The sequence below is a fragment of the Prunus mume genome, linkage group LG4 (assembly GCF_029339155.1).
Source record: "Prunus mume cultivar Tortuosa linkage group LG4, ASM2933915v1, whole genome shotgun sequence".
Classification (NCBI taxonomy): domain Eukaryota; kingdom Viridiplantae; phylum Streptophyta; class Magnoliopsida; order Rosales; family Rosaceae; genus Prunus; species Prunus mume.
In genome coordinates, this window is record NC_142701.1 from 8071762 (window position 1) to 8097301 (window position 25540).

The 25540-nt window shown below is 38.4% G+C and overlaps 1 protein-coding gene and 1 pseudogene across 3 annotated transcripts; both read right to left on the reverse strand.

Annotated features, from left to right (window-relative positions):
- Positions 1–9701: 9701 nt before the first annotated feature.
- LOC103328280 (putative CCR4-associated factor 1 homolog 11 pseudogene) lies at positions 9702–10956 on the reverse strand (annotated as a pseudogene).
- Positions 10957–11097: 141 nt separating this feature from the next.
- On the reverse strand, positions 11098–16793 carry LOC103328238 (Tetratricopeptide repeat (TPR)-like superfamily protein). Of its 3 annotated transcripts, none has more exons than XM_008230634.3 (2): positions 16464–16793; positions 11098–13417 (listed from the first exon to the last, which is right to left on the reverse strand). In XM_008230634.3, the coding sequence occupies exon 2, from the start codon at positions 13373–13375 to the stop codon at positions 11855–11857; it is 1521 nt and encodes a 506-aa protein (XP_008228856.2). In that variant the 5' UTR covers positions 13376–13417; positions 16464–16793; the 3' UTR covers positions 11098–11854. The 3 variants fall into 3 exon arrangements, with proteins under 3 accessions (XP_008228856.2, XP_088907112.1, XP_088907111.1); XM_089050986.1 differs by lacking the exon at positions 16464–16793 and adding an exon at positions 15431–15448; XM_089050985.1 differs by lacking the exon at positions 16464–16793 and adding an exon at positions 14587–15350.
- Between the last annotated feature and the right edge of the window lie 8747 nt (positions 16794–25540).

Consider the following 25540-nt stretch of genomic DNA (forward strand, 5'->3'; position numbering starts at 1 on the left):
CTCCGCTCTTCACCAGAATTAGCTCTGTGGAATGAAGAGGGTTACATGGAGATAGTAGAGGCCGATCCACGGCTATTTCTGCCTTCTGCCATGTGTTTTGAGGCAAGGTACTATCATGATGACCTCGGTCCTTTCACCTTCCTTGGAGTCAACCAGAACGCCGCCACCGGTGTCACACCCGCAGGCTCATTGAATATGGTCTAACCAGCCTTAGAGGACCGAATAGACCTTTGTTCTAAACTTCCAAACTCGATGTTTAGCCCTAATCAACAGTGAGAAGGATCGAGCTGCAACAATCCGATCCATTATAAAAAGATTGTTGATATATCGAGGAAGGAAGCTTTTCATGCAATTGCAGCCATCAATATGGCGTAATTCACTCATGAAAGCACGGAAGACTGTGGAGGAAGAAGAGTTACAGGAGGAAGTATTAAATTTTTGCGCTAGCAAGATCGATGACTCTCTCCCGCCGTAAGTGGAGGATCCTTTACAGAAATAAACTTAGGGATGAAGAGGATCCAAGGCCTACTTTTATTAGTACACTATTGAAAGAACCACTTAAGAGTGAGCTCATTGCCCTTTTGCAGGAGTTCAGAGATTGTTTTGCTTGGCATTATCATGAAATGCCAGGATTAGACAGGAAATTGGTGGAGCACAAGCTCGCCAACTGTGGATTACAAATCTGAATGAAGCTTCTCCTAAGGATGAGTACCCTATGCCAATGGCAGACATGCTAGTAGATGGAGCTGCTCACAACCAGATGCTATCTTTTATGAATGGCAATGCAGGTTACAATCAGATCATAGTGGTAGAACAAGATATCCACAAAACAGCTTTCATGTGCCCAGGACATATAGGTGCTTTTGAGTACATTGTAATGCCTTTTGGTTTAAGGAATGCGGGAGCCACTTATCAAAGAGCAATGAATTCTGTTTTCCATGATATGATAGGGCATTCTTTGGAAGTATATATTGATGATGTAGTGATTAAATCCCCAGAGGAGGCAAACCATATATCAAATCTGATAAAGGCATTCCTAAGAATGAGGCAACATAAACTAAAAATGAACCCCAAGAAATGCGTTTTTGGAGTTCAAGCATGAAATTTCCTAGGATTCTTGGTCCACCAAAGAGGCATAGAGATTGACAAGAACAAAGAAAAATCCATCATAGAAGCACTGCCACCTCGGAACAAGAAAGAACTACAAAGTCTCCTAAGAAAGATTAATTTTCTAAGGAGATTCATATCTAATTCTACAGGAAAGGTACAGCCTTTCTCCTCTTTGTTAAGATTAAAGCAGGAACAGACCTTCAAGTGGGAAGAACACACCAAGCTAGCTTGTGAGCAAATCAAGCATTACCTCTCAAATCCACCAATTCTATCCCCACCAAAGAGAGGCAGACCACTCAAGCTCTATGTGTCTGCATCAGAAGTGTCCATTGGAAGTCTGTTAGTTCAAGATAACAAAGAAGGAAAGGAACAGGCAGCAACTACTATCCGAGCGAACTCCATGTAAGTAGAAAGAAAATATTTTGCAATAGAAAGACTTTGCCTAGCCTTGTACTTCACTGCTGTAAAGCTCAGACACTACATGTTGCCATATACCATCTACATCATTGCCAAGACAGATCTAATTAAATACATGCTAACTTGGCCAATGTTGAGAGGCAGAATTGGAAAATAGATCTTGGCCTTAACTGAATTTGCCTTCAGATATGTTCCTCAGAAGGCTGTCACAAGGACAAGATGTGACAGATTTCTTAGCAGATCATCCTGGGAGGAGATTGAGAACATGGACTCTTTGGACATAGCAAATGCAGATCTGTTAACTAGAGCTCACACTTGCCTTAACAATCCTATCTATTCAGCTCATCTCACACCTTGAAGTTGTATTTTGATGGATCAAAAACTGATATAGCTTTTGGGGCAGGGATTGTTTTGGAAGAACCACTTGGAATCAGACACTGTTATTCTTTCCAATTAGATTTCCAGTGCACCAACAACAGGGAAGAATATGAAGCTCTAATCATAGGATTAGAAATGCTGGTGGAACTAGGAATCCAATCTGTGGAAATCTTAGGAGATTCGATGCTTGTATTAAAACAGATTACTGAGGAACACAAGTGCCTTAGTCATTCTATAGCTGTGTATCTCGTGGCAACTAGGAATCTTCTGACAGAATTCAGAGAAGCTACTTGGGAGCATATCCCAAGGGAAGAAAACTTTGCAGCCAATGAACTGGCCCAGGTAGCAACAAGCATACAAATGCCTGAAGATTGTGTACAAAGAATCATCAAGATAGGGAAGAAAAGTCTAACATCTGTTCTGACCAGAGGGATGGAAATAGATGTCAATTCTGCCGTAATCACTAAAGATGATTGAAGAAATATTATCATGACTTACTTACGATATCCAACCCTGCCCTCTGAAAAGAGAGTCAGAATCATGGCTTTAAACTACCTTATGTGGAATGAAGATTTGGTCCGAAAGAGTAAGGATGAGGTACTTTTAAGGTGCCTTGGAAAGAAAGAATACATGAAAGTCATTGGGGAAACTCATGAAGGAATCTGTGGAGCTCATCAAGGTGGAAGGAAAATGTGCTGGTTGATCAGAAGGTATGGCTACTTCTGGCCAACCATGATGAAAGATTGCATTGACTATTCCAAGGGATGTGAGTCTTGTCAAAGGCATGGCCAAATCCAGCAGGCTCCTTCACTCCTATGAATCCAGTGGTAAAGCCATGGCCCTTTAGAAGATGGGCGATGGATCTCATTGGCAAGATCTATCCAGCCAGTAGGCAACCTGTGTTTATTATTGTTGCTCAGACTATTTTACCAAGTGGGTGGAAGCCAAACCTGTTAAATCCACTACATCTCAAGAGATCATCACCTTCATAAAAGAACAAATTATACAGAGGTTTGGCATTCCAAAATCAATCACAACTGATAGGGGATCTTCTTTCATATCTGGAGAGATGCAGGATATGGCAGAGGCATTCAAATTCAGACTGCTTCAATCCACTCCCTACTATGCTCAAGCTAATAGACAGGCAAAATCAAGCAACAAAGTAATTATCAACATTATCAGGAAAAAATGCTTGAGAAAAATCCGAAGCAATGGCATGAGAAGCTATCAGAAACTCTGTGGGCATATAGAACTTCAAGGAGAGAAGCAACTGGCATGACCCCCTATGCTCTAACTTATGGCCATGATGCAATTCCGCCTATGAAGATAGCTGTTCAGTCCCTTAGAATCGCTCACCAACATGATCTGGTTGGAGAAAATTACTCTCAAACCATGCTACTAGAACTAGAAGGATTGGATGCAAGCATAATTGACACCCTCAATAAACTACTGGCAGGAAAGCAAGCTGTGTCAAGGGCCTACAACAAAAAGTAAAGAACAAGAGTTTTGAGGAAGGAGAGATAGTCTGGAAAGCAAGTTCTGCCCCTTGGAACACATGTGGCTGGTTATGGAAAGTGGTCACCTACATGGGAAGGCCCTTTCATAATCAACCAGATCCTTGGAATAGGGGCATACAGGTTGCAGGATAGAGATGGAGAAATTCATGCATCCCCAATCAACGGCAAATGGTTAAAGAAGTTTTATCCAACCATGTGGGATTCACAAGCTGTACAAATAGATCCTGGGATAGAGAATGGACAACACTAAAAAGCTTTTATTTATGTTTAGAGTCATCTTTGTTCTAAATTGTTTAAAGTTTGTTCCTTTTGTACTTCTATTTATTTCATCAAAAGAAATTAAACACCCGAAAATTGCAACAAGGAAAATAAACTTTATTTAAAATAAATAGCCATGAGGCCTTCCCCATGGCATTTTGTTCATCATGAAGAAAAAACTAAAAGGGTAAATAAATAACAGAATCAGAACCCTAATTTCTTGCAAGTTGGTCTTCTTAATGGAGAGTTCCTTTTGAAGCAAGCACCCCCTCGATGAATTGAAGCCTCTGCAATCTCTAGGGCTGGCCTGGAAGCTGCAACCATGCTCTGCATAAGGAAAGTAGCCTTGATCTTGGAGCTTAGTCCACCCGAGCCTGCGCACCTCCCGCATTCTCGCCAATTGCTTCGCAGCTCCTCAACTGCTTTCCAGCCTTATCATGTAGTGGACTTAGCCTCCTTGTATCCCGTCACCATCTAGTCCAGCTTCTACCTTCTGCTTTGCAAAATCAGCCAAGTTGGCTTCGTGAGTAGCCTTGCAGAATTCAGAAGTTTTGAAAGAGGGCTTGAGATCCTCATAACGATCATGGAGGTTGAGCACATCTCTTGCCAGGCCAAGACTCATCTAAAGTATGGGTTTGGGGGCCACATTCTGTCTGTGCAGCGGTCCAGATCCTTCATCAGCTGGTCAATGGCTTCCTATCCTCATCCAACTCCAGTTCATTAGACTGCCAGATCTTCAACCTCTCCATAGCCTCCTTCACTGCCTTGGATTTTCCTTACCTACAAGAGAGCTAAGAATCTCCAATCTGTCTAGTTGGGCATCTAAGTCCATGGCTTCAAACTCTACCAGTTTTGGATCAGCAAAGGAGGCCATGGTAGATGAACCTGGAAGGGAATGAATAGGCATCTACAAAAGGAAACATAAGTCAAAACCAGGCAGAAACAGAAAAAGAAAAACCCAAAAATATAATGAACACTTACAGCAACAATTGGGGGCTTCAAGGGGCTAGTCACCACCGGGCACCAACAAATCTGGGCACTTCTACCGGAAAGACTATAGCGATTAAAGAAGCGAAAATGTAATAGAATTGCAGAAGATGTGAGCAAAATTGGAAGAAAATTACCATAACCGGGAGCAGAGGCATCCACTTCGCTTCCGACCTGGAACCACCATAGCACTGGTCCATAGGTTCGTCTGATTGTCACCGCCTATTTCACTGGAGCAAGGCAATAGAGTGTTCTGCCTCTGGATCCTCAAGCAGGGCCAGCTCGAGCTAGTCAATCATGCCCTTGTATCTTCTTGTTGTTTTTGAGCCAGCCCAATACTCTCTGCTATCACCTCAACAAGAATTTCCTCCTACATATGGACAGAAGTCGAGGACAAAAGGAATAAAAGATAGCAGAAACTGATACAACCAGAAAAACAAGACTCACTTTTTCTTCCATTGTCTTGGCCTTCTCCTAAGGCCCCTCTCCTACTTCTTCCAACTCTTCCAGCTCATTCTCTTGCTCCACAGCCTCAAAAGCCTCTCTCAGCTCTTCATCCGTGTCTGAAGTGGCATTGGGAGTTCTGCAGATTCCTTCTGTGGCCACATATTCCACCACTGTCCTCTTTCTAAGCCTTTTTGACTTAGAAGGAGGAGGAGAAAGCCGAAATAAGAAGAAAATAGGCCATTAGAACATAAGCGAATGAATGAACTAAGAAAATTGTCAAAATTCACAAGTTCTTTGTTGAGCAGTTTCCTTTCTTTCCTTCCGATGTATGAGTGGCCTCAACGGAGTCTGCTACGCTTAATCTTCTTCTTCTTCTTCCTCTCGGAAGAAGCCTCCTGTGTCCCCAAAGCAGCTATGAGCGAAGTAACTGCACAAGAAATGACAATTTTAAATCAATCCAGGAAAATGTAGAAGGAATATAAGGATAGAAAATTTACCAAACACTTCTCCAGGCCTGGGCAGACTGACCACCAACATTTTGTGTCAAAGAAGGATCTATTGCAGGCATAGTAACAAAGTGTTAGATATCACCATTATGGAAAGAAAAACGAACATAATGACATGAATTGAGACACTACCTTCGTAACTTGGGCATTAATGTCCTTTATGGTCTGCACCATAAACTTGTGAGTCTCCTCTCTATCGAACGACCCAGCCATCCCACCATCAAAAGCCCGCAAGTGTAATCTTGAAGTAGGCGACTCAATCGAGCCTTCCACCAGGCGCCAAAATCGCAAACTACGAGGGTTGGGTTCCCAAGACGGATATAGAGCTTCTACACTTGTTGTTTATCTTGTTCATTGCACACTGGCATCCTTATGCACCTCCAGTGTCATCCAGGTCCCTCCAAGAAGAAGCCCGATTGCAGCTCCTATAGGATGTGAGTGGAATAAGTGGTGGGCAGCCAAGCTGCCTTGCACAAAAGTTGGGGTGATACACTGCTTTAAATGATAATTAGGAGGCTTCCCACCTCCATGGGGTAGTCTCTTGGGAGGGTCACACTCGTGAACTTCTTCCCAAATCAATTCGGCTGCTTCTTCTTACGGCTCTTTCTCAAACAAGCGATATCAGTGGAACCAAGGATGGTTCTCTGATCACCACTTGCCACCGAGGCTGCGATCTTTTCGTAGTGCGAAGAACATCAGTACTCTTCAATAGAATGCCCGGGCACTTCGCCGACATCAATGGTGAGCCAAAACTTAATCCTCGAGCGAAACTATATCTAGGAACCTCGATTACTGGGAAATAGACCTGCAACGATCTAGATTATCCAAAATGCACCAGAGCGAACAGATTCAGGATTCTCGAGTGGCGATGCGGTTCTTGAATAGATAAGCTAGAATCAGAGGCCCAAGTCCAACATCATTATGGTTGTGCAAGGCTTCGCGATGTCTATACTCAAGTAGAAGCTGCTAAAGAGCGGTTGGGCAGAATTAACTGTTTAGCCAATACAAAAAGAACAACATATGCTATTGGTCCTTGTCCTTCTCAGACTTGAATTTCCTCAAGTAATTGGAGAATGAGCAGATTCCTGGTTGATGAGGGCTAGAGAGATGGTGAATGGCTTGGCTAGTTTCGCTGATTTTTCCTCCTGTGATAATCACCAACAAAGATCAACAGGTCTTCCATGGGGCCTAAACCCAAAAATCTGAGCCATGTCCAGCAGAGTTGGAGCCATGGGGCCTATGCGAAGTCAAAAATATTACTGCGAATTCCGTAAACACAAGGCAGCAAAGCGGTTTTCATCTCATGTGATGCATGCTTGGACAAAGTATGGCATCGTAGATACTGAGCTCGCCCAATGAGGTCTATATCTTGGAAGAAGCTCACAATCCAGTCTACCCATTTCATTGAATCAAGCTTTCTCACTGACGGAAGGACCGGCCATTCTTGCTAACCTGTGAATGAGAAGCTAGAAGCAGAAGTGCTCTCAAAACATAAGGGAGCCTCAAGGCATCCCTCTTGATCAGATCTGCCATCTCGAGAGGAACATGACCAAACCAGTGAGGCCCCAAAGCACCAAGGTATTCTCGAACAGATGAAGGACATTCTCATCTAGGTTTTTCTAGGCAAAAGGATGGAGCTTGCTCCTAACCTCTATAGCATGTTTGTCAATCCCAGTCCCAGTAATGTAATCGGGAGGAACTGAAACAGAGGAAGACTGAGCACGGAATTTTGGGGAAGACATTTCTCAAACCTGTTTTTGTTAAGAAACAAAAGAAGTTGACAAGAAAGGCGGGTTCTAGCAAGGAAGGGATGGAGTTTCGAAGAGAAGCTCAGAGGAGCAAGGTCCGAAATACTAGGTTTTCGGATGAACAGGAATAGTGGGTTTCGAATTTCTTTTAAGGAAGCTCAGCGTGGGAAAGAGAAGACGAGGGCGTGGAAAAGACAGTATGCGTCATCGATAAATGACTAGCTAGTAAAGAGCTAGTAATTAAGCAGATTTCCCACGAACTCTAGCTCAATGGGAAGACGTGGCGAGGTGGGATAACGGAAGAAACGCACACGCCAATTTAATGGCCAAATCATTTAAGTCTGAAACCGTTCCAAAAACAATTCAGACTTAGGGGGCATTGTTTGGGCCTAAATTAAACGCTACCAGCCCAACACGGAGAAAGCCTGAATAAAAGCTACAGGACTCAGCAGTTTGGGCTTTTGCAAAACGGAAGGCAAAACCCAAAGTCCAGAGAGGCCCACCCAAGACTCATCAAAATGTGGCAAGCAAACTTGGGCCCCAAAAAGAAAAGCAGTTATCTTTGGGCTCCAGACAAATCAGAATGGGCCCAGATGATTAAAAGAAAAAAGGAAGAGACCCGTTTTCAGAACCCACATGACTACCAAAATGGAAAAGTCAACAAACTCAACTGAGTTGATTGAGAATTAATTAAAGCAGGTCAGTGGCAAAAGGACTTCTCTGAATTTCTGCCACTGGAAGATCAAAATCCTCTTTTAAATGTATTTATATATTCAGAGATAGTTTCTCTATTTCAAATAGGGTGATTATCCCAAGAGATAAGCAGGCCTTGTTATTTAAAGAAGAAGATAAGCAAAAGGGCAGAGAGTTGTTCAAACAGGAAATCAAGCTAACCATCACGGTTTGAGATCTCACAAGGGCAGTTGGATTAGAAATGAGTTAGGTTCTCTTTCAAAGACAGAGAAGTGACTATTGAGAGCTCGATTGCCAAAAAATTAGATAAAATTCCTTTTTCTTGTGTTTTAAAATTAAAAAGATTTTTCTTAAGAAATTGCCGCCCATTATTAAAAAATTACCCTGCTCCAGAAAACATTTTTCTATAAATAGAAGAGAGGGTGAACAGGTTCAAATGGACAAAAACAAAAAAAAGATCAATTCATCAACCAAACAAACAACTCAAAATCAACCAGAAGCTCACTTGAATTCCAAGTGAAACCAGCTTTAGATCAGAATTCCTAAGGTTCAGACTTAGAAAATAAGTCATTTAAAACGAGATTTCTCTCGTTACAAATTTGGTTCAACAAAAAACCAAGACAGGTAGAGCTTGAGCTTTTCCCAAACATGAAAACCTCAACAAATTTCACAAACAAGTCTCTAGCCCATCTGAAGTCCTCAAGAATGACCACTACGCCTCTCCGATGAAGAAGCGCAGTCGCCCACTCAAAAGCCGCACAAAAGTTTGAAGTATATTAAAGCTCACAAAATTGACCTTTGGTATCGATTTACTGAAGCCTAGCAATTGAAGTTGTTAATATCCGGCCAGATATTTCCAGTCCGGCCGGATCAGAGCCTCCCATCCGACAAAAATGGAGTTCCAAATTGTCTTTTTATCTTCCTAGCGTGGGTATTTATTTTTATAGTTTTGTAAAGGCAGCTTCACCTAAGACAAATTTAAATTCCATCAACCATTCGGCGAAAACCTCTTTTTACTGGGATGAATTGTTAAAGTCCTCACCAGTCTGAGGCAAGAAAAGAACTTACTTGGAAGATATTCCTCACCCAAATTCACAATCATTTGTTTATAGAAATCAGTGACTTGAGGCGCAAGTTATCTACTTTAGAATAAGTCTGCTAGATTTTCATTGCTAGCAGTGCACGCCATACACCAAAGAAAGCTGACTTGCTAACTAGTCAATGGTTTTCAAGGTAGTGGGGAACTTTGCCCTTCCATCTCAGGAGAAATCACAAAACGAGGTGAACAAATATACATATATATGTATTTGTATTTGTATTATACCCATGTATATATTATTATATACATATATATTATGTATATATATAATATATGTATATATACATATATATTATATATTATAAAATACATATATACATGTACATAATATATGTATTTATACATATATACATATATAAAGATACTTTTGAAAAATAAAAATCTAGTCCTAGTCCAAGCATACACCAAACATAGACCGACAATCGAAGCCAAGAAAATCCCTAAGCATAGTCCATGTCAAGACAGTCATGTGTAACAAACGAGCCCTAGAAGAATAAAATAAATTGTTTGGACCATATTGTATTTATAATCCTGTAAAAAGTTCAAAATGGGGCTACAGAATTCCCATTACCTATTTATCTATCAAAGGTATTAAAGAATCATGAAAAGGAAAAGGCTCAATGATGGTCAATGAGCCTCAAGTTCTAAACCATGCAAAACTCCTTGAAAATGATTTAAACTTAGGCTACAGTAGTCTTTATTCTTTAAAAAACTTCCGAAATGCACATCCTTGAGCCTCATAAACGTCTGCAAAGTCAATAGACTATCAGAACCAGCCTGGTGACTCTTCCCAGCCACACGACCAACCTGAAGCGAATGAGCCACTTTCTCTAAACCTCCATGAAGCCCTTGAAAACTCTTGATCAAGTGCTTGATGTCGTAAACTCTTTTCCCAAACTTTTTCTCCACCTCTTCCATGAAACCACCAATGTCCATCGGCAAGTCCTTCCGAGTTAGAATCTTCATCAGGTACCCGAAATCATACGAACCATGGAAAGTCACCCATGTTAAACGGGACTTATTGCAGAGCACCAACCTTTCCATCAGCCCCGCGAAGTTGGAAGAGCAAATACCCTTTTCCTTGTTCTGCAAGAAATCTATCCCATGCCGCTTAAGAAACTCGATTGCGTCTGCGGTGTGAAGGTCGCCACGCTCAATGTCGAAGTCCCTGAAGTTGAATTCCCATATGTAGCAGCAATCTGTGCCCAAATTGGGCAAGTTCCCGTAGTGGTCTGAGAGTGTTAGGCCCAGCTGAATGATGTTCATGGCGTCCACATTGCCCTTCATGATTTGGTATTGGTATGCGGGGGGATCCCGAGCCTTGCATTCAAGTATGGTGCCTGGGAATTCAGTGTCGAAGGAGACAAAAGGGTAGTCAGCAATTGCGGCCTCAACACGAGCAAACTCGTATTCTAAATTTTGTTGCCAAACGCTTCGAATCTCCACTCTTTTATTCATCTTTAATTCTGGGTTAGGCTTCTTGAATTTTGCTCTCCTGTGCTCCGCGTTGTTCATGAATTTGTGTCGAATGTTATCTTTGACCAAAGTCATCCATTATATAGAGAGTGCTACTTTTCCAAGTGCAAGTAGGAAACCCAAGCCCATAAGCAAAATAAAAGAAACGAAATAGGAGATGTTTCTGTTTTTCTTCTCCCTTGATTCCGAGTGTTCTGAGGAAACCAAATTCCCAAACAAAAGAGATAAAAACTAAAAACGCATGCCGCCACTGTCCCTTTTTAAAATAAAAATAAAAATAAAAATTTAAGTCATTATTCTTTTTTCTATTATTCCTTTAGTAAATTATGTATTTATTCTATTCTTTTTTCTTTAAATTTTATTTGATGTAGACAATATTCAGTCGTGGTGCAATGATTAAAAGTTCTAGTCGGAAGTTGGAAAGGTAGAATGGTTATAAGTTTTGGTTGGCACCATGATTCAGTGATAAGGAATGTGGATCATCATAATCTTTCAAAGCTATGAGTTGACTTAAGTGTAGTGTATATCAACAACGTTAATCACTAGCTGAATTATTTGTAGCATAATTTTAAATGTCAAAGAAACAAAAAAACGCTTTAAGGGTCCTTGTTTAGTTGATTATAAAGCCTAGTTGCTGCCAGACACTGCTGAAACCTAAATGCGCATCCACCAAGAAACTTTTAAGTGTAACCCGTTGTATGCAACCAATGAAACGGCAGATTTTCTCCTTGCATCCTCCCCCATAAATGGTTCTTTTCAGAGCCTGAATTCAACATTAATGCCTGAAATACCTTTTTCCCATGCTTTAATACTCGAAGTCATACTCTCTCTCTATTGGCAAAGAACCCATTAGTGTAGTAATTTGGAGTAATTGCTCCTCTCAGGAAAGGTCTTGGGTTCAGTCCTAGCATCCGTGAAGTGTGTGTGAAGTTTAGTATCCTATCGCTCATCTCAAAAGGAAAGGTCCTCAAAAGCCATACTCTCGTTTTGGATCGTACCAACCTTGTGCCACACAAGGACTTCTAGGTAGTAGTAGTATACAATCAAGGACTTCTAGGTAGTAGTAGTATACAATCTCCAGCATGAAGTTTGTTCCATCTGTTGGACATTTGGAGCTATGATCAAACTTTTTATAGCAGTGGCAATGGTCCAAGACGCATTTCTTCAAGTGTCACCTCAAATGACCTTAACTACCCTGCCATTGTTCTTCTCACGAAATTATAGTTTCTTCATGAAGTCTTCAATGGTATCAGCAGGGCCAAACATATTCTTCCGTTTGACTTCATCCCAAAGCAAACGGCATGTTTTATACCTAGGCTTTATCTCTTGACCAATCATCTCCTCGAAGAGAAGATACGCCCACTCACACTTATTTGATCTGCATAGTCCATGAATTAGAAGCGTATAGGTTGAGAGATCGAGACTGAGATGATGTCTATTAACCATGTCATCTAATAGCTTGCTCAAAAAATTGTCTGTTTTGCCAGTTTTAAAGCACATTTTAAGCAATGGATAGTATGTCTGAACATCAGGCTTACATAACCTTGCATTTTCCATCTGCAAGAGGACATCTAAGGCCTTTTGTTCTTCAGCATGATGGCAAAACATGGCAATCATTGTATTGTAAGTTGATGTATTAGGAGGAACCCCCTTCTTAGACATTTCAACCTCAAATACATGAATAGCGTCTCGTACCCGGCCAGCTCTTCCTAGTGTGTGGATCAGTGAGTTGTAAAAAAGTGTATCCGGATCACATCCAGCAGATTTCATTCTCTCATATAATTGCAAAGCTTCCTCAAACTCCTCAGACTTAGCTAGATAACACATGACAGAGGTGAAGGTGATAACATTTGGCGGGCACCCCTGAGCTTCCATTTCATCAAACAATTCATAGACCTTAACAAAGTTGTATTGGTGGCAATAAAATAGGATGATGGTCGAGTAGCTGATGACGCAAGGTCGACAGCCATGTCCCTTCATTTCTTGGATTGTCCAGTGTGCCTCATCAACCCGTTTGATCTTGCACCAACCATGAATGAAAATGTTAAATGTATGAGCATTTGGCGAGATGTGTGATTTTAGCTCTAAAAAGATCTCACGAGCCTGCTCAACTTTGTTCTCTTTGCAAAGTGTGTCAAGCAACAAGTTCATTGATTCCGTGTTCTTCTCCAATCCAAAACTTCCTAACTGATCAAACATCCTCACAGCATCCTCCCATTTCCCTGCACCAGCAAACCTTCTCATAACCTTACCAACAGTGTTAAGAGTGACCAGATGATCCTCACGCATCTTTTCTAACAAACCCATAATCTTATCCATTTGCCTCATTTTACCCAAAATGTCAACTATCATATCATATGCATCTGGGGTGAGTGTATATTCAGAGCGTGACTCTGCCCATCTAAACACACCCAATGCAGACTTCCAATCATTCTTAAACCGATGGAACAATTGACCAACAAGGTTATCTGTGAGCTGAATGCTATTGTATGCCGGATCATGTGCAAGAGACTGTAGAATCTCATCATCAGTCCTGCCAACAGATACTTTAGCAATGATAATGTCAAGGTCCGATAGTCTTGTTGGGTCTTCAAATTGTGATGACCCCTGCTGAGAAGACAAAATTGAAGAAAGAGCAGGTGAGCAATTTTCAGAAGAGGTATGGGAAAAGGAGCAAGAGTATGAAGTATTGCTTCGGAAGCGGACACTTTTAAAGCATTTCTGAACATGGAAGATCATGAAGATGTCCCCAGGAAATTCAAAGATTATGTCTTTTAGCTCCTGCATACCATAAAATAAAATAAAAATAAAGCTTTAGATTGTATAAAATCCAATAGAATATCGAGGGAGAAAAAAGAAATATAAGGTAGCATTTTATACAGAAATGACGACCTTCAGAAACTAAATTAGTATATACACCTCCCCCTCCCCCAAAGAGTGAAGGACCACAACAAACCCTAAACCCATGGATTCCACCTAAACCCTTAAACCCATCAAGAGGTAGACCCAAATAACACAAAGGCGCACTCCCCTGACCGCAACAGCCCAACATCAGCCTTGATGATACCCACACTAAGAGACTGTCATATTTAAGCATCAACAATACTAGCTGAACTAAAACATGCACCTCCAACAGTTAACACATGATCTTCTACTGCCCAAAGGCAGTGCACAAAAGGACTTGCAATACAAAGAATGCTTTAAGTTCCCAGACATACTCACGAAGAACAAAATCTGACTTCAATTTAAAACTGAAATGTAAATTATGCAACCTTGAATCAAGTTTATAATATGCTACAATTTTTTGAAGACAATAATATAATGAAAGACCTGTAGCATTAACAAATACTTCCCAATAAAATTTGTGAGAGTTTGTTCTTGGAAAATTTTCCATAAAAGAGCGTATTGGCTAGTAGCAAATTGAAACACAATCAACAATCCTATGGGTTCAACACAATAGCGATTTTATACCATAACAAAAAAAGATTTTCCTTGAAAAATTTCAACTGCAATATGAGAACCATACTTGTGGAAATGTACCAGAAAGCAAGCTACGCTTCTCATGCTAGTCAACATCTTGCAATGCATAAGGCAACAAAATTCTTGCAAAAGCATACTGACAGGCACGCGCGTTAAAAGGGGAACATTCAAAACATATAAGTAGCAAAGGACGTATATTGTACAGTGAAACTTGCTTTTTCGAACTTTACTGAAATCCTCCAAACGGAACACATTCAAAATAGCTTCTAATATGTTCTTCTTGACTAAGAATAATGCAAGAGCACTGTCATCAAAGAAATATGCAAGAGCATGTACATCATAATGCAAGAGATCAGGAAGTGAAATACCATATAAATTATGTACACCTGAAATGTGAAGAAATTAAGACCTCACAAGCAAGAAGATACCAACACTGATTTAGCGGCACAATAAAATTATTATTTTTATACCCAGAAATCCACCAATCCGCAAAGTGGACACAGCTTTAAAACTGGGGCTCCCCACAAACCCTACAATCTTTGGGAGGCAGGAAACACTTGCAAATAGCTAGGTAGGTACCTTTGGGGGTTTCCAGCCCCAGACCACATGGGAGCTCAATATAGAAGGAGGAATAAAATCTAGAACCTTACGAATGGATTGGAAGCTTGGCATCTTAATATTTCCATGAGCAGAAATAAGAACTAACCCCCAAACTAAATCCTACCAAAAAAGAAGAACCAAGTTCTGTAATCACAATTTCTGGATTGGAAGAATAAGAAATTGAAATAATGGTAGTTACATGAGAACAAGATTATACTGTTCAAAGGCACCTTAATTGTAATAAACTTCTGAAAAAATGAAAATGCAACACTGTATGAAGAAAAATCAGACAACAACAGTCCACCCACCCCATTGCTTAACCAAAATTGAAGAGAATTTTAAAGGCACAATAGTCTTACCACGAGAATTAAATATCTGTCGTTGAAAATTTCTCCAACTATGGTTGAAATTTCTTAAGGCTTGTTTACAACATACAAGTGAGTTCAAATCATTATAATTGTCAAAGCAGCTACTCGGTCTATTTAATTACCACAAAATCAAGCCTATTTGTCACCTTCTAAGTGAATACTAACCCAACTACCAAGAAAGCCTGCTTTCAAGCAAGAATATAAAAGTGATTACCTAATGTTAAATGTCTCTTTGTTGTACAGTGGCTGTACTGTAGTTCTTTTAATTAAAGAAATTATGTTTCAAATCAGAAAATTATTATTATTATTATTATAATACCAATCCAATGTTGATAAGTAAACTCACCAAAAAACCAAGCAGCTCCACTTCAAATCCCCAAGTAGACCCACTAAGAATATATTTGAGAAACAACAATTACTACACACAAATGAACATGCATTGTCAACTCAAACCAGGACACACAATTATATATTTTTTGATATATATATATATATAATATATATACAGAATATATATATATATATATATATATATATAATATATACATGTATATATTTTGAAGGAATTCATACGAAAATCAAATCCACAAACCCGCTTATCATTCTTAGTTTACTAGTTCCATCATGATTAATGTTATAACTATATCACAGTGATTTCTAATCTTACCAATTGCAAGTAATGTCTTTACCCCACATTTGACATATACTATATATACATTATAAGGAAAACAATAGAAGGAGAAAAAGCATCCCAGTATACATACGTTAAAGTTTATAATCACTTGCTGCCAACTTCGAACTCAAATCTGAGAAAAATACACAATGCCTAGATACAAAGCAAAAAAGAAACAAAATATATTCATAGCAGCACCATGCACTAAAGCTCATTGTCGCCATCAAACTACACACATCACACATTTCTTGACATCAATTGAGATAAAATTAGCCAATTTACTGTGTTCTGTGAGACCCCAGCAGATCATACCACAAAACATAGAAGGTGCAGCATTATCAGTGCTCTGAAGGTGTTAGAAAAAGAATTTTTGAAAACCATGGGCCATTTATTATTTCTTTTTATTTTTCAGTAGATTATCAATAATTCAGCTATCCTTCTCAAATGGGTTCAATCCAAATCGAGAATTGACTTTCTACCTAAGCTTTTCCTCATGATGCAATTCTAATATCTCACATGAAAAACCCCATTTCACATTTACGACCCAAAACAATCCAAATCATGTCATTCTCGTAAAACACATATCCATAAAAACAACAAATACAAAGAAATAAAAAGGGAAAAAGGAAAAACAAAACACAACCCATATAAAAGCAGTTGCTCAGATCTATAGGGAAATGAAAAGGAAAAGATGGGGGAAACTTACAGATGAGGCAAAATGCTATTGAAGCAAAAGGAGCTTGATGATTAATCTACGTTTGGTCTTTATCTTCTTTTCTTTTCTTTTCTTTTGGGGTCTGTGTCTTCTTCTTCTCCTTCTACTTTATATGATGATGTTTCGATTTGAAGTTAGGAGAAGAGATGAGGAGGAAATGGCCGTCCGGTCCACGGTGTTTTGACCACAAATAGAATGAATAAACAAAGAGTATAGATTCGCTAATTGCGTGCACAGGTGTCACTCGTTTTGTGTCTTTTCCACGGCTCAAGGGCCGTTAAATATCCCAGAGGGCGTTGGGCGTTGGGCGTTAGGCGTTAGTTTCAGCACCTGAAACGGCGCGTTTTGGTTCGTTACGACGGTGGAGCTTTTTATATTCATTAGAGTATTGGGAGGGTGTATAATGGGGTGTATGTTAAATATACACCTTTTGCGATAGGAATCATCTGAAATAGGAGGTGTAAACAAGTGTAAGTTTGCATCCCCACCATGATATGCAAATTTATATGTACATGTACATCATTTTTTACATATATTATAGGTGGGACCCAGCTAAAAAAGGTGAGATATAGTGGAGAAAAGTCAGCAAAAAAGTTGCTGCACCAAAATTCATATGTGGGCCCAATTTTTGGTTTTCATCTCTCTCCCCCAATGGCTACATTGCTGGACCAATAGCTTTAATTTTCAAAAACAGCTAGCTTTAATTTTTTTTTAATGAAATCATATCTTCTCCGAATTTAAATATTTTTAGGTCTATTTGTTTAAAAAAATAAAATTAGCCTAATACAATTTTTGTGAAGTTAACACAAAAACGAATTAAGACAAAAAAAATCAATTATATATCTTTATATTTACATCTTTCCATTTTGAGCAAAAACTATACTTACAACCCTCAAATGTGTAAAAGGGATGTAAAAGTGGCTTTATACCCCTGAAAATACAACTCCCCCCTCCCCCCCAAAACTGTAGATGCTTTTACTCGTTATTATTTGATTTAATCCACGTATATGTCCTCTAATAAAAAAAAAATTGGCAAAATTTTGAAAAATCTAATTGTTAAAATTAAAATCACATTAATGTTTAAACAATTTAAAATGCTTTTTATATTTAATTTGGATTTTAAATTTTTTATTAGCTGAAATTAAGGGTAGGCATCGAGACCGAAAATCGGAACACCTAGCCGCACTGGACGGAAAAACCCGTGTTGACTAAAAAGTCAACAAATCGGCACCGATTTGGACAGGACCGAATTAGTTGTGTATAGTTTTATTTTATTTTAATTCTTTAAGTATAATGCTACATTTATGATCCTATAACTAATATTTCCCCAATCCCAATTTTAAAGCACCTCTCTTTTTTATGCTCAATCATCTCTCTTTGCATGAAATTAGGTCATTTGTGAATTTTAAGTCTAAAAAATAAAATTTTAGTTGGAATTTGTAAATAAAAAATTTGAAAATGATATAATAAAAAATCTTGTCCAAAGTGGGAAAAATCAGAAACCGCACGGAAATCGGTTTAAAACGGATCGATCGGTTTCATAATTTTTTTTTACCAAAAATGAACCGAACCGCACCAATTGAATAATATCGGTTTCGATTCCAGTGTGAGGTGGAAACCGAATCGGACCGCTCCCACCCCTAGCTGAAATTACTAAAATGCCCATACTACGTTAGCAACTTTAAAGTTTTACTGAAGAAATTATGGAATTGGATAACATGAGACATGGAATGCAAGCATATGGGGGATATTTAGTTAGTTGAAAGTTCAGGGAGTAAAGTGAGACTAAGAAAAGAACATGGACATATCAATAAATGGCTTAATTGCTACAGTGCCCCCTAAAACATTTATCAAATCCCACATTGCCCCCTCAAAGTTAAAGTGACCCACTTTGCCCCCTTAACCAAAATTTGGTGTGTCACTTTCCCCCTTATGTCAACTCCATCTCAAACTCTTTTAAAACTGATGATGTAGTAAGGGTATATTAGTAATTCCATCCTAGCTGGACAAAAACATCAATAAAACATTCTTAATTTTAAAAAATTAATTAAAACATTTAAAAAAAGCATAAATTAAAATTAAAATCCTTGAATTTGAAAGCTAAAAATCCCAACCCAAAAAAACAAAAACAAAAATATATGAAAACAATGAATTTGCTCCTATTCAAGTCCTATGCTTCATTGATAAAGCTTCTCCTCAAATCCTTCTCATACAAAACCTCATTTTTGCTTGGCCTTATTGATGAAGACATGTAATTCGATCTTGAAGAAAGAGAACCTTGGAACCTCAAACCCCAAGACTTTTGGCGGTTAATCTCAGATTCCACCATTGAAGGATTGTTAACAACTTCTCCCTTGATATCCATCCTTCCTAATAATCTTGATCTTCATGGGATTGGAGAAGGAAGCATAACACTTTCTTTCAACTTCTCTCTTCGATCCCAAACCCAAAACCCCACCCTCTTCCCTCAACCAAAAAGTCATCGCCCTCTTCAACCCACATCCTCACACACCCCCTTCCCTGATGCACAATCTCATCGCCAGCCGACCCTCCAATATTGATTTCCTTGTGATGAAGCCCAATTACTACCAAGATATTAGCCCAACCCAAGACATCTTCTTGCTGTTGGAGATAGCTAAGGAACCTCATAAAATTAGTATCTATTTTAGAATAATAGTATCATTCCATGTAGTACATGAGCTGTCACTTACTGACCATGTTTCCTGTCCGACACCTAGTCGATGTCGAGCCCACTTCACTAGAATGCCTTTCTTTCCCAAGTTAAAAGCAATAAATGCAAAGATTCCTACTAAAAATTCAATAGAGCTTCTCCTATAAAAGGGTCAATTCCTAAAAAGATATTCATCTGTAAGACAAGTAATAACAAAATCTCAACTTCTAACAAGCACAAGATAAGGCACACAAGCTGAAACACAAGTCAACAGGCCTCAGGCCAATAATGCAACCCTAACATAGGAAATACCAGAGAATACTAAGTAGTTATATCTAATTACAACAAAAGGTAGTTCCACACACTATCAACAAGAAGTCCTACAGAAGAGGAAGCGGAGTGCGCTAGAAGGAAGACTCAACGTGGATACGGCCTGGGGGGGCAAAACAGAAAAGTGTGACTAGACAAAAACAAGGTTTTAAACATAATTTATAGGCTTAATTACACCAATGCCCCCTGAAACTTCAGTCAAATCCCGCTTTCCCCCCTTTCCCCCTCACCCCCCCAAAATTCAAAATGACCCACTTTCATCCCTTAACCGAGATTTGGTGACCCACTTTATCCCATGCCTTCAACTCCATCCAAAAGTCTGTTACTTTGATGATGTGGCAAGTGGAACCCACCTTCACATAGATAAAAACATAATTAAGTCCTATAATAATAAAAATTAATTTCAAATAAAAATAAAACAATAAAATAAAATAAATAATTTAATAAATTGATAACACATTCCACACCACCCTATCTCATACTACCCCACCCTAACCCAGAACCCAGCCTCCCAACACCCACCAACAGCACAACGTGTTTATGACCCTGAAAGAAACATTAAATCCTAGTTATATTTAGCCACAAAAATAAGGTTACAATTACATTGAGGCAACATAAGCTTTAAAATTTAATCTTTAAGCTATAACATAACTAATGCCAAGTATCTTGAGGTTTGGTTTAGATTGATCCACTCCTAGACATTCTAGACTACGAGAAAGATAGAGTAGAAACTTTACCTTTGAAACAGTACTCAAGGTTGACATCCTTTGAGTTGATCACTTTATGGAAGGCTTTGTAGATTCACGAAATCACCAATGGAAGCGACCTCTAAATTTTCCACACTAAGGAAGATGGAGGATATGATGCAACCTAGGAAGGAAGGATGCTAGTGTTCACTTTCTAGGGTGGCGATTTTTTCTAGGTGGAAGGAGCTTGATGGTGTTCTAACTCCTCTCTTGAAATTAGCTCAAAAACCCTAACTTCTCTCAAGCGACAAAGTTCATTTAAATAGACTGATAAGAAGGAAACCTAAATCTCCCTCTAGGTAAAACTAGCAATGGGCCTCTATTGGGCCTCTTGGGCTTATGTGGTCATCCCACTATGCCCACATGTCTTAACTAACCCAATGGGCCTTGAACCCAATTTATAATTTTGGCCCAAACTACATTTTTACCGCATTATCTTAATTAATTCAATCTCCATTAAATTAATAAGTCTATGCACATTATATTTATTTCCTTTCATCTAACCTTATTAGCGTGCGATCCAATAGATTCTAATCGTCAAAATAGTGGGCGATCCAAAACTCTTTATTGATTGATTGTGAATTAAAACTCCCTTTTAATTCTTCCTTTATGAGAACTACATTATGTTTTATTCTCAGGGCTTCCACAAACCGTACGTGACATCTAGCAACATGTCACGGTTGCCTAAGCCAATATAGAAATGGGGTTGTGAACCTATTCAGTTGAGATTACCGTGCAATACCATTCTTCTTTTAATCAATGATCTTGATCATGCTAATTTGGGCATGGAATTCATGTCAAGCCCATTCATTGGAGCATGATCACAATATATTTTATTGATCTAGCTCATTCCTTTGGCCAAAGACTTTTGAGTCACATCTTTTGAGCATCCTCATTTACTGAAGGTAGAGATCCTTTGTTATACATTCACATGTCTCCATGAATTGATCATGAACCCTAGTAATAACTTTGGGTTATGTCCAGAGGAACACAACACTTCAACATGGCTAAGGGCCCATGACGCTTCCATAATACAACTTGTGGTGCCTCAAGTCAATGACTAATTTGCACTATTCCAACTTGAGAGATCCAGATTGACATGTAAGTAAAACTTCCATTCAAGTTCTCTCTGTTGATCACGTTTAGTGAGTTCATTCTCTATTAAACACCCATACATTTATCTTAGTGTCTCCACATGAATGATTCGATACCGGTTATCCTCTTGATTGAGCAGATACAATGCATGATAGCCTTGTGGATTATCGATGCCCAGTTGATTATCCTATTACCATGAACTATTTAGGATGTGGATATGGTACAAAAAGGTCTCATGAACTTAACTTCTTTAAGGTGGATTATCCTAATACCCCGAAAAATTCAAGGTGGATTTTCATATTTTAGTGAAAAATAATATTATGGTGGAGAATGATTATAGGTATTTTATCAAGTGATTTTGGATGGAGATTGTTAAATTAAATGTGTTTAATTTGAAGTTGGACAAACATGACAAAAATACCCCTATGTGTGGATAATTACCAAAATATCCTTGTAGGCCCAAAAAAAAAAAAATTCTGAAACGTCGAGGGAATCAAACCATCGTCCTCCCATTCCTCCCCCATTGCCTCAAGCTTTCAAAACCTCCATTATGAAATGATGAATCACCTAGTCTAAAGTAGTGAGTCACCTAGCCTAAGAGATTTTTCTTAATGAAGCTGAAATCTTTTTAAGAACTAGGGGAGGTGAGTTGTTGGCAGGAGAGAGAGAGAGAGAGAGAGAGAGAGAGAGAGAGAGAGAGAGAGAGAGAAAGAAGAAGAAAACTAAGAAGAATGAGAAAAAGAAGAGAAGAGAAGAAAAATCTCTAAGGTGAGTCAATTTCGAATTTTGATTAATAACTTTGTGTTTGCGTGTTTCTAGTCCCTTAAAGGGTATTTTGAGTCATTTGAGTGTTGGGGAAACTGAGTTGGAAGAGTTTGAACCTTTATTTTCGGATTGGGTGCATAGAGCAATTTTTCAAGTGTGAGTGTTGTTGATTTTGGTTCCATTTTGAGTTTTTGATGAGTTCTAATGATAGGTATGAACTTTAGAAGAGTTTTAGAAGCCTTAGGAACAACTTGGAAGTGTTAGAATGGTTGAAAACAACTTTGAACCAAATCTGGAAATTTGCATTTTCTGAAAATTTGTAGTTCGTGAGCCTCACTTTGGCTCTCTTTTTCTCCCAATCCTTTGAGTGTTTGAGGAAGCCATTTATTGGGTTTTAAACTAGACTTGGCAAGGAACAAAACACAATTGGTTTCGTTGAATTTGGTTGAGTTTTGATACATCAAACACATGTGCAAAGTTTAAAAAAATCTATTTTCCGCAGAAAAACCAGCAACGAGTCCAACTTTGGAGCTAGTTTTCTCCTTCGTTTTAGCTCCATTTTCAGTGTGATTTGTTGGGTTAGAAACTAGAGATATCAAGCTTTAAAACCATTACAAGTTTGCCCATTTTCGTTAACGTTTGGTTGGTCAAAATGTCTCACAAAATCTAGGGTTTAATCTGGAAAACAGAGGAAGCTTGAAATATTATTGTTATTATCTGTAGTATTATTTAGCAAAGATAAATTATGTTTGCGATGCATTATATATGCATCATAAATACAGTTGTGTTGGGTCTGTGTGTAGTTTAAGGTATATCTAAGGGGTTGGAGAATGCTTTAGATATATCTGAGTAAGAAAAAAGTAAAATATATTCAAGTGACGGGAGCATGACTTGAATATAATGAGGTGATGGGAGTAGGGCCTCTAATGAAAAGTGAAAGTTGAGAAATTCGTAAACAAAAGAAAAATGGATTAAGGGACGGATGGGCTTTAGTTCATATTTTAGAATATTCGGAGCCACAGTGGTAAAACGCATGATATGGGACATGCAGGCTTATTGCCATAAGGTATGAATTAGTGGGATTAGAAGGAAGTGAGTTCATGACATCACTGCATATACAAGTTTATTTATCTGGTATGGTTGCAGAATTTATGTATCTTGTGTTGTTTGATGCAGGACACTTTGATTAACTGTGATAGTTGACCTTGAGGGGTTTGATGGTACTCTATTGAGCATTAGAATACTCATACCCTAATAGATTGTGCAGGATTCAAGGCGAACTTTGAGGAAGCGGGTTTCAACCAAGCTACTAGGCTTTTGTTGTTGATTTGTGTAATTAACATTTGTAAGTAGTCTACGGTTTAATAAAGATCTTAGTGTGTAATTAACTACGAGTTACTACGACTCTGATTCTGTGTTGTTAAGTAAATTTGTATTTATTTGTGGTTCTTTTTTCCATCATATCATGGTTGTAGGGTTTTATTCTTATAACTATGGTATGACTCACACCCTGATTCGGGAATATTCCTTATTTTCGAATCAGGTCGTTACACCACCCTTCTCTATACAAGTCTTTATACCACACTTGCAACGCCGACAATTGCTTCCATCGCACTCCAAATTTGAAACCAATCCTCCCTTCCCCAACCCCCTTTCTCTCTCTTAAGCTAGTTCAGGGAATTCCTCCTTAGCAGTTTCAAGACAATCAAGCCAACCCGATCCAAATATTACCCGTACCCAACAAAACAGCCCTAGATTCATATCTGGGTTGTGTGTATATAGATGGGGAGAGAGAAAAAGACACGGAAATAGAAGAAAAGACAGGGAGAGATAGAGGTTCGCAAAGGGGTGGGGATTGTTGGGGTGGATTTGGCAAGGTTCTGGGTTCTGCTGTGAGGGCTGGGAGGAGCGGGAGATGAGTTTGTTTGATTTTTTTAAGAGATATTTAGTCATATACCCATTCTTAGCACTAATAATATAGATAAACTCTACATCATTTAATTTCTATAAACAAACCCAAAAAATGACAGTTGACCATATTGAATTTAATTTTGATTATTAAATTACTTTGATACCCTATTGAGTGTTTTAGGTTTTTTTTTAAATGAGGTTTTGGGGTTGGTTTGTTTTAAGAAATCAATGACAGCTTTGTAATTGAAAAGAAGTTAAAAACCTTTTTGTCATGTTGTAAATGAGCTTTGGGTGTGTTTCTAAAGTCTATTTCATATAGGGTTTTTATATATTATAATTTGGGCTCTTATATTGGATATAATAGTGAATCTCACTTTTTTTAAATATATTTTTTGTTACTTTTTAAATTTTATTTTGTTTATATGTAGTTTTTTATGTTTTTATTTTTATTTTTAATTATTAAAATATTTAATTATGTTTTTATCTATTTGGAGGTGGACTAAAATAACATCAAACACGTAGATCTTTAAGTCAATGGGAAATGGCCTTGAATTGCAAATAAGAGGTCTCATATTCGAACCCCTATAATTTAAACTATCGCTTGTACTAAAATAAAATATAAAAAAACAATAGCCAAAGTTTTTAGAAGGATTCTTCAGGATGACAGTACAAATGATGGGCTGAAAATAGAATCACGTGAATATTGTTGCCAAATATCTCATATTCCCTGCATATTCTTCGACACTACTCATGACTATAATGCAAATGCATGTTAACTCTGCATCCATCTTTTACCCACCCCGTACCCAGCAATCCAACAAACGAAGTGGGAATGGGGATGTTCGAACTTTCATGACTCTTGTAAAAAAATGCTCTCATAGCATGTTAGGCATACATCAATATGCAGGACATATCATTGGCTTCAAAAGCTTAAACTGTTTCGGCATACATCAATATGCAGAACATTCAAAGTGAATTTACGGGATTATGGCGTTAAAGATATGAAAAAGAAAATTGAGAGAGAGAGATAACAATTTGTACTATAAAACCATAGATATTGACATAATAGTCATGTGGGTAAGTGGTGGCGGAACCAATATTTGAAATCATATCTTTTGGTTTCTTATAGTCGGTTTGGACTCGGGACTATGTGCATGATGAACATGTGGGAGGGGGCTAAACCCTGTAGATTGATATTAAACATGAACATGAAGTTTGGTTATCTTGAATTTGATCTTTAAAGCCATGGAAACTGGAAAGATTGCCTCCCTTCCCTTCTAGTCTGCTTTTCTGTTTGGGTGATGTTAACTTATTGGCACTATGAAAAAGAATATATATATATATATATATATATATATATATATTACATCTGTGTACTTTGGGGTTACCCTAATAAAAGGGATTGAACTTTTGATTTATATTCAAACTCATTTTCCTTCTTTTGATCCAATTTTTGATGCTCTCATGGCATCCTGCTTAAGTTCGAAGTAGATAGTTTCATCCCCTTGGAGGCAAAGTCTGCGAGAATTGTTCTAAAAAAAATTTGGGTG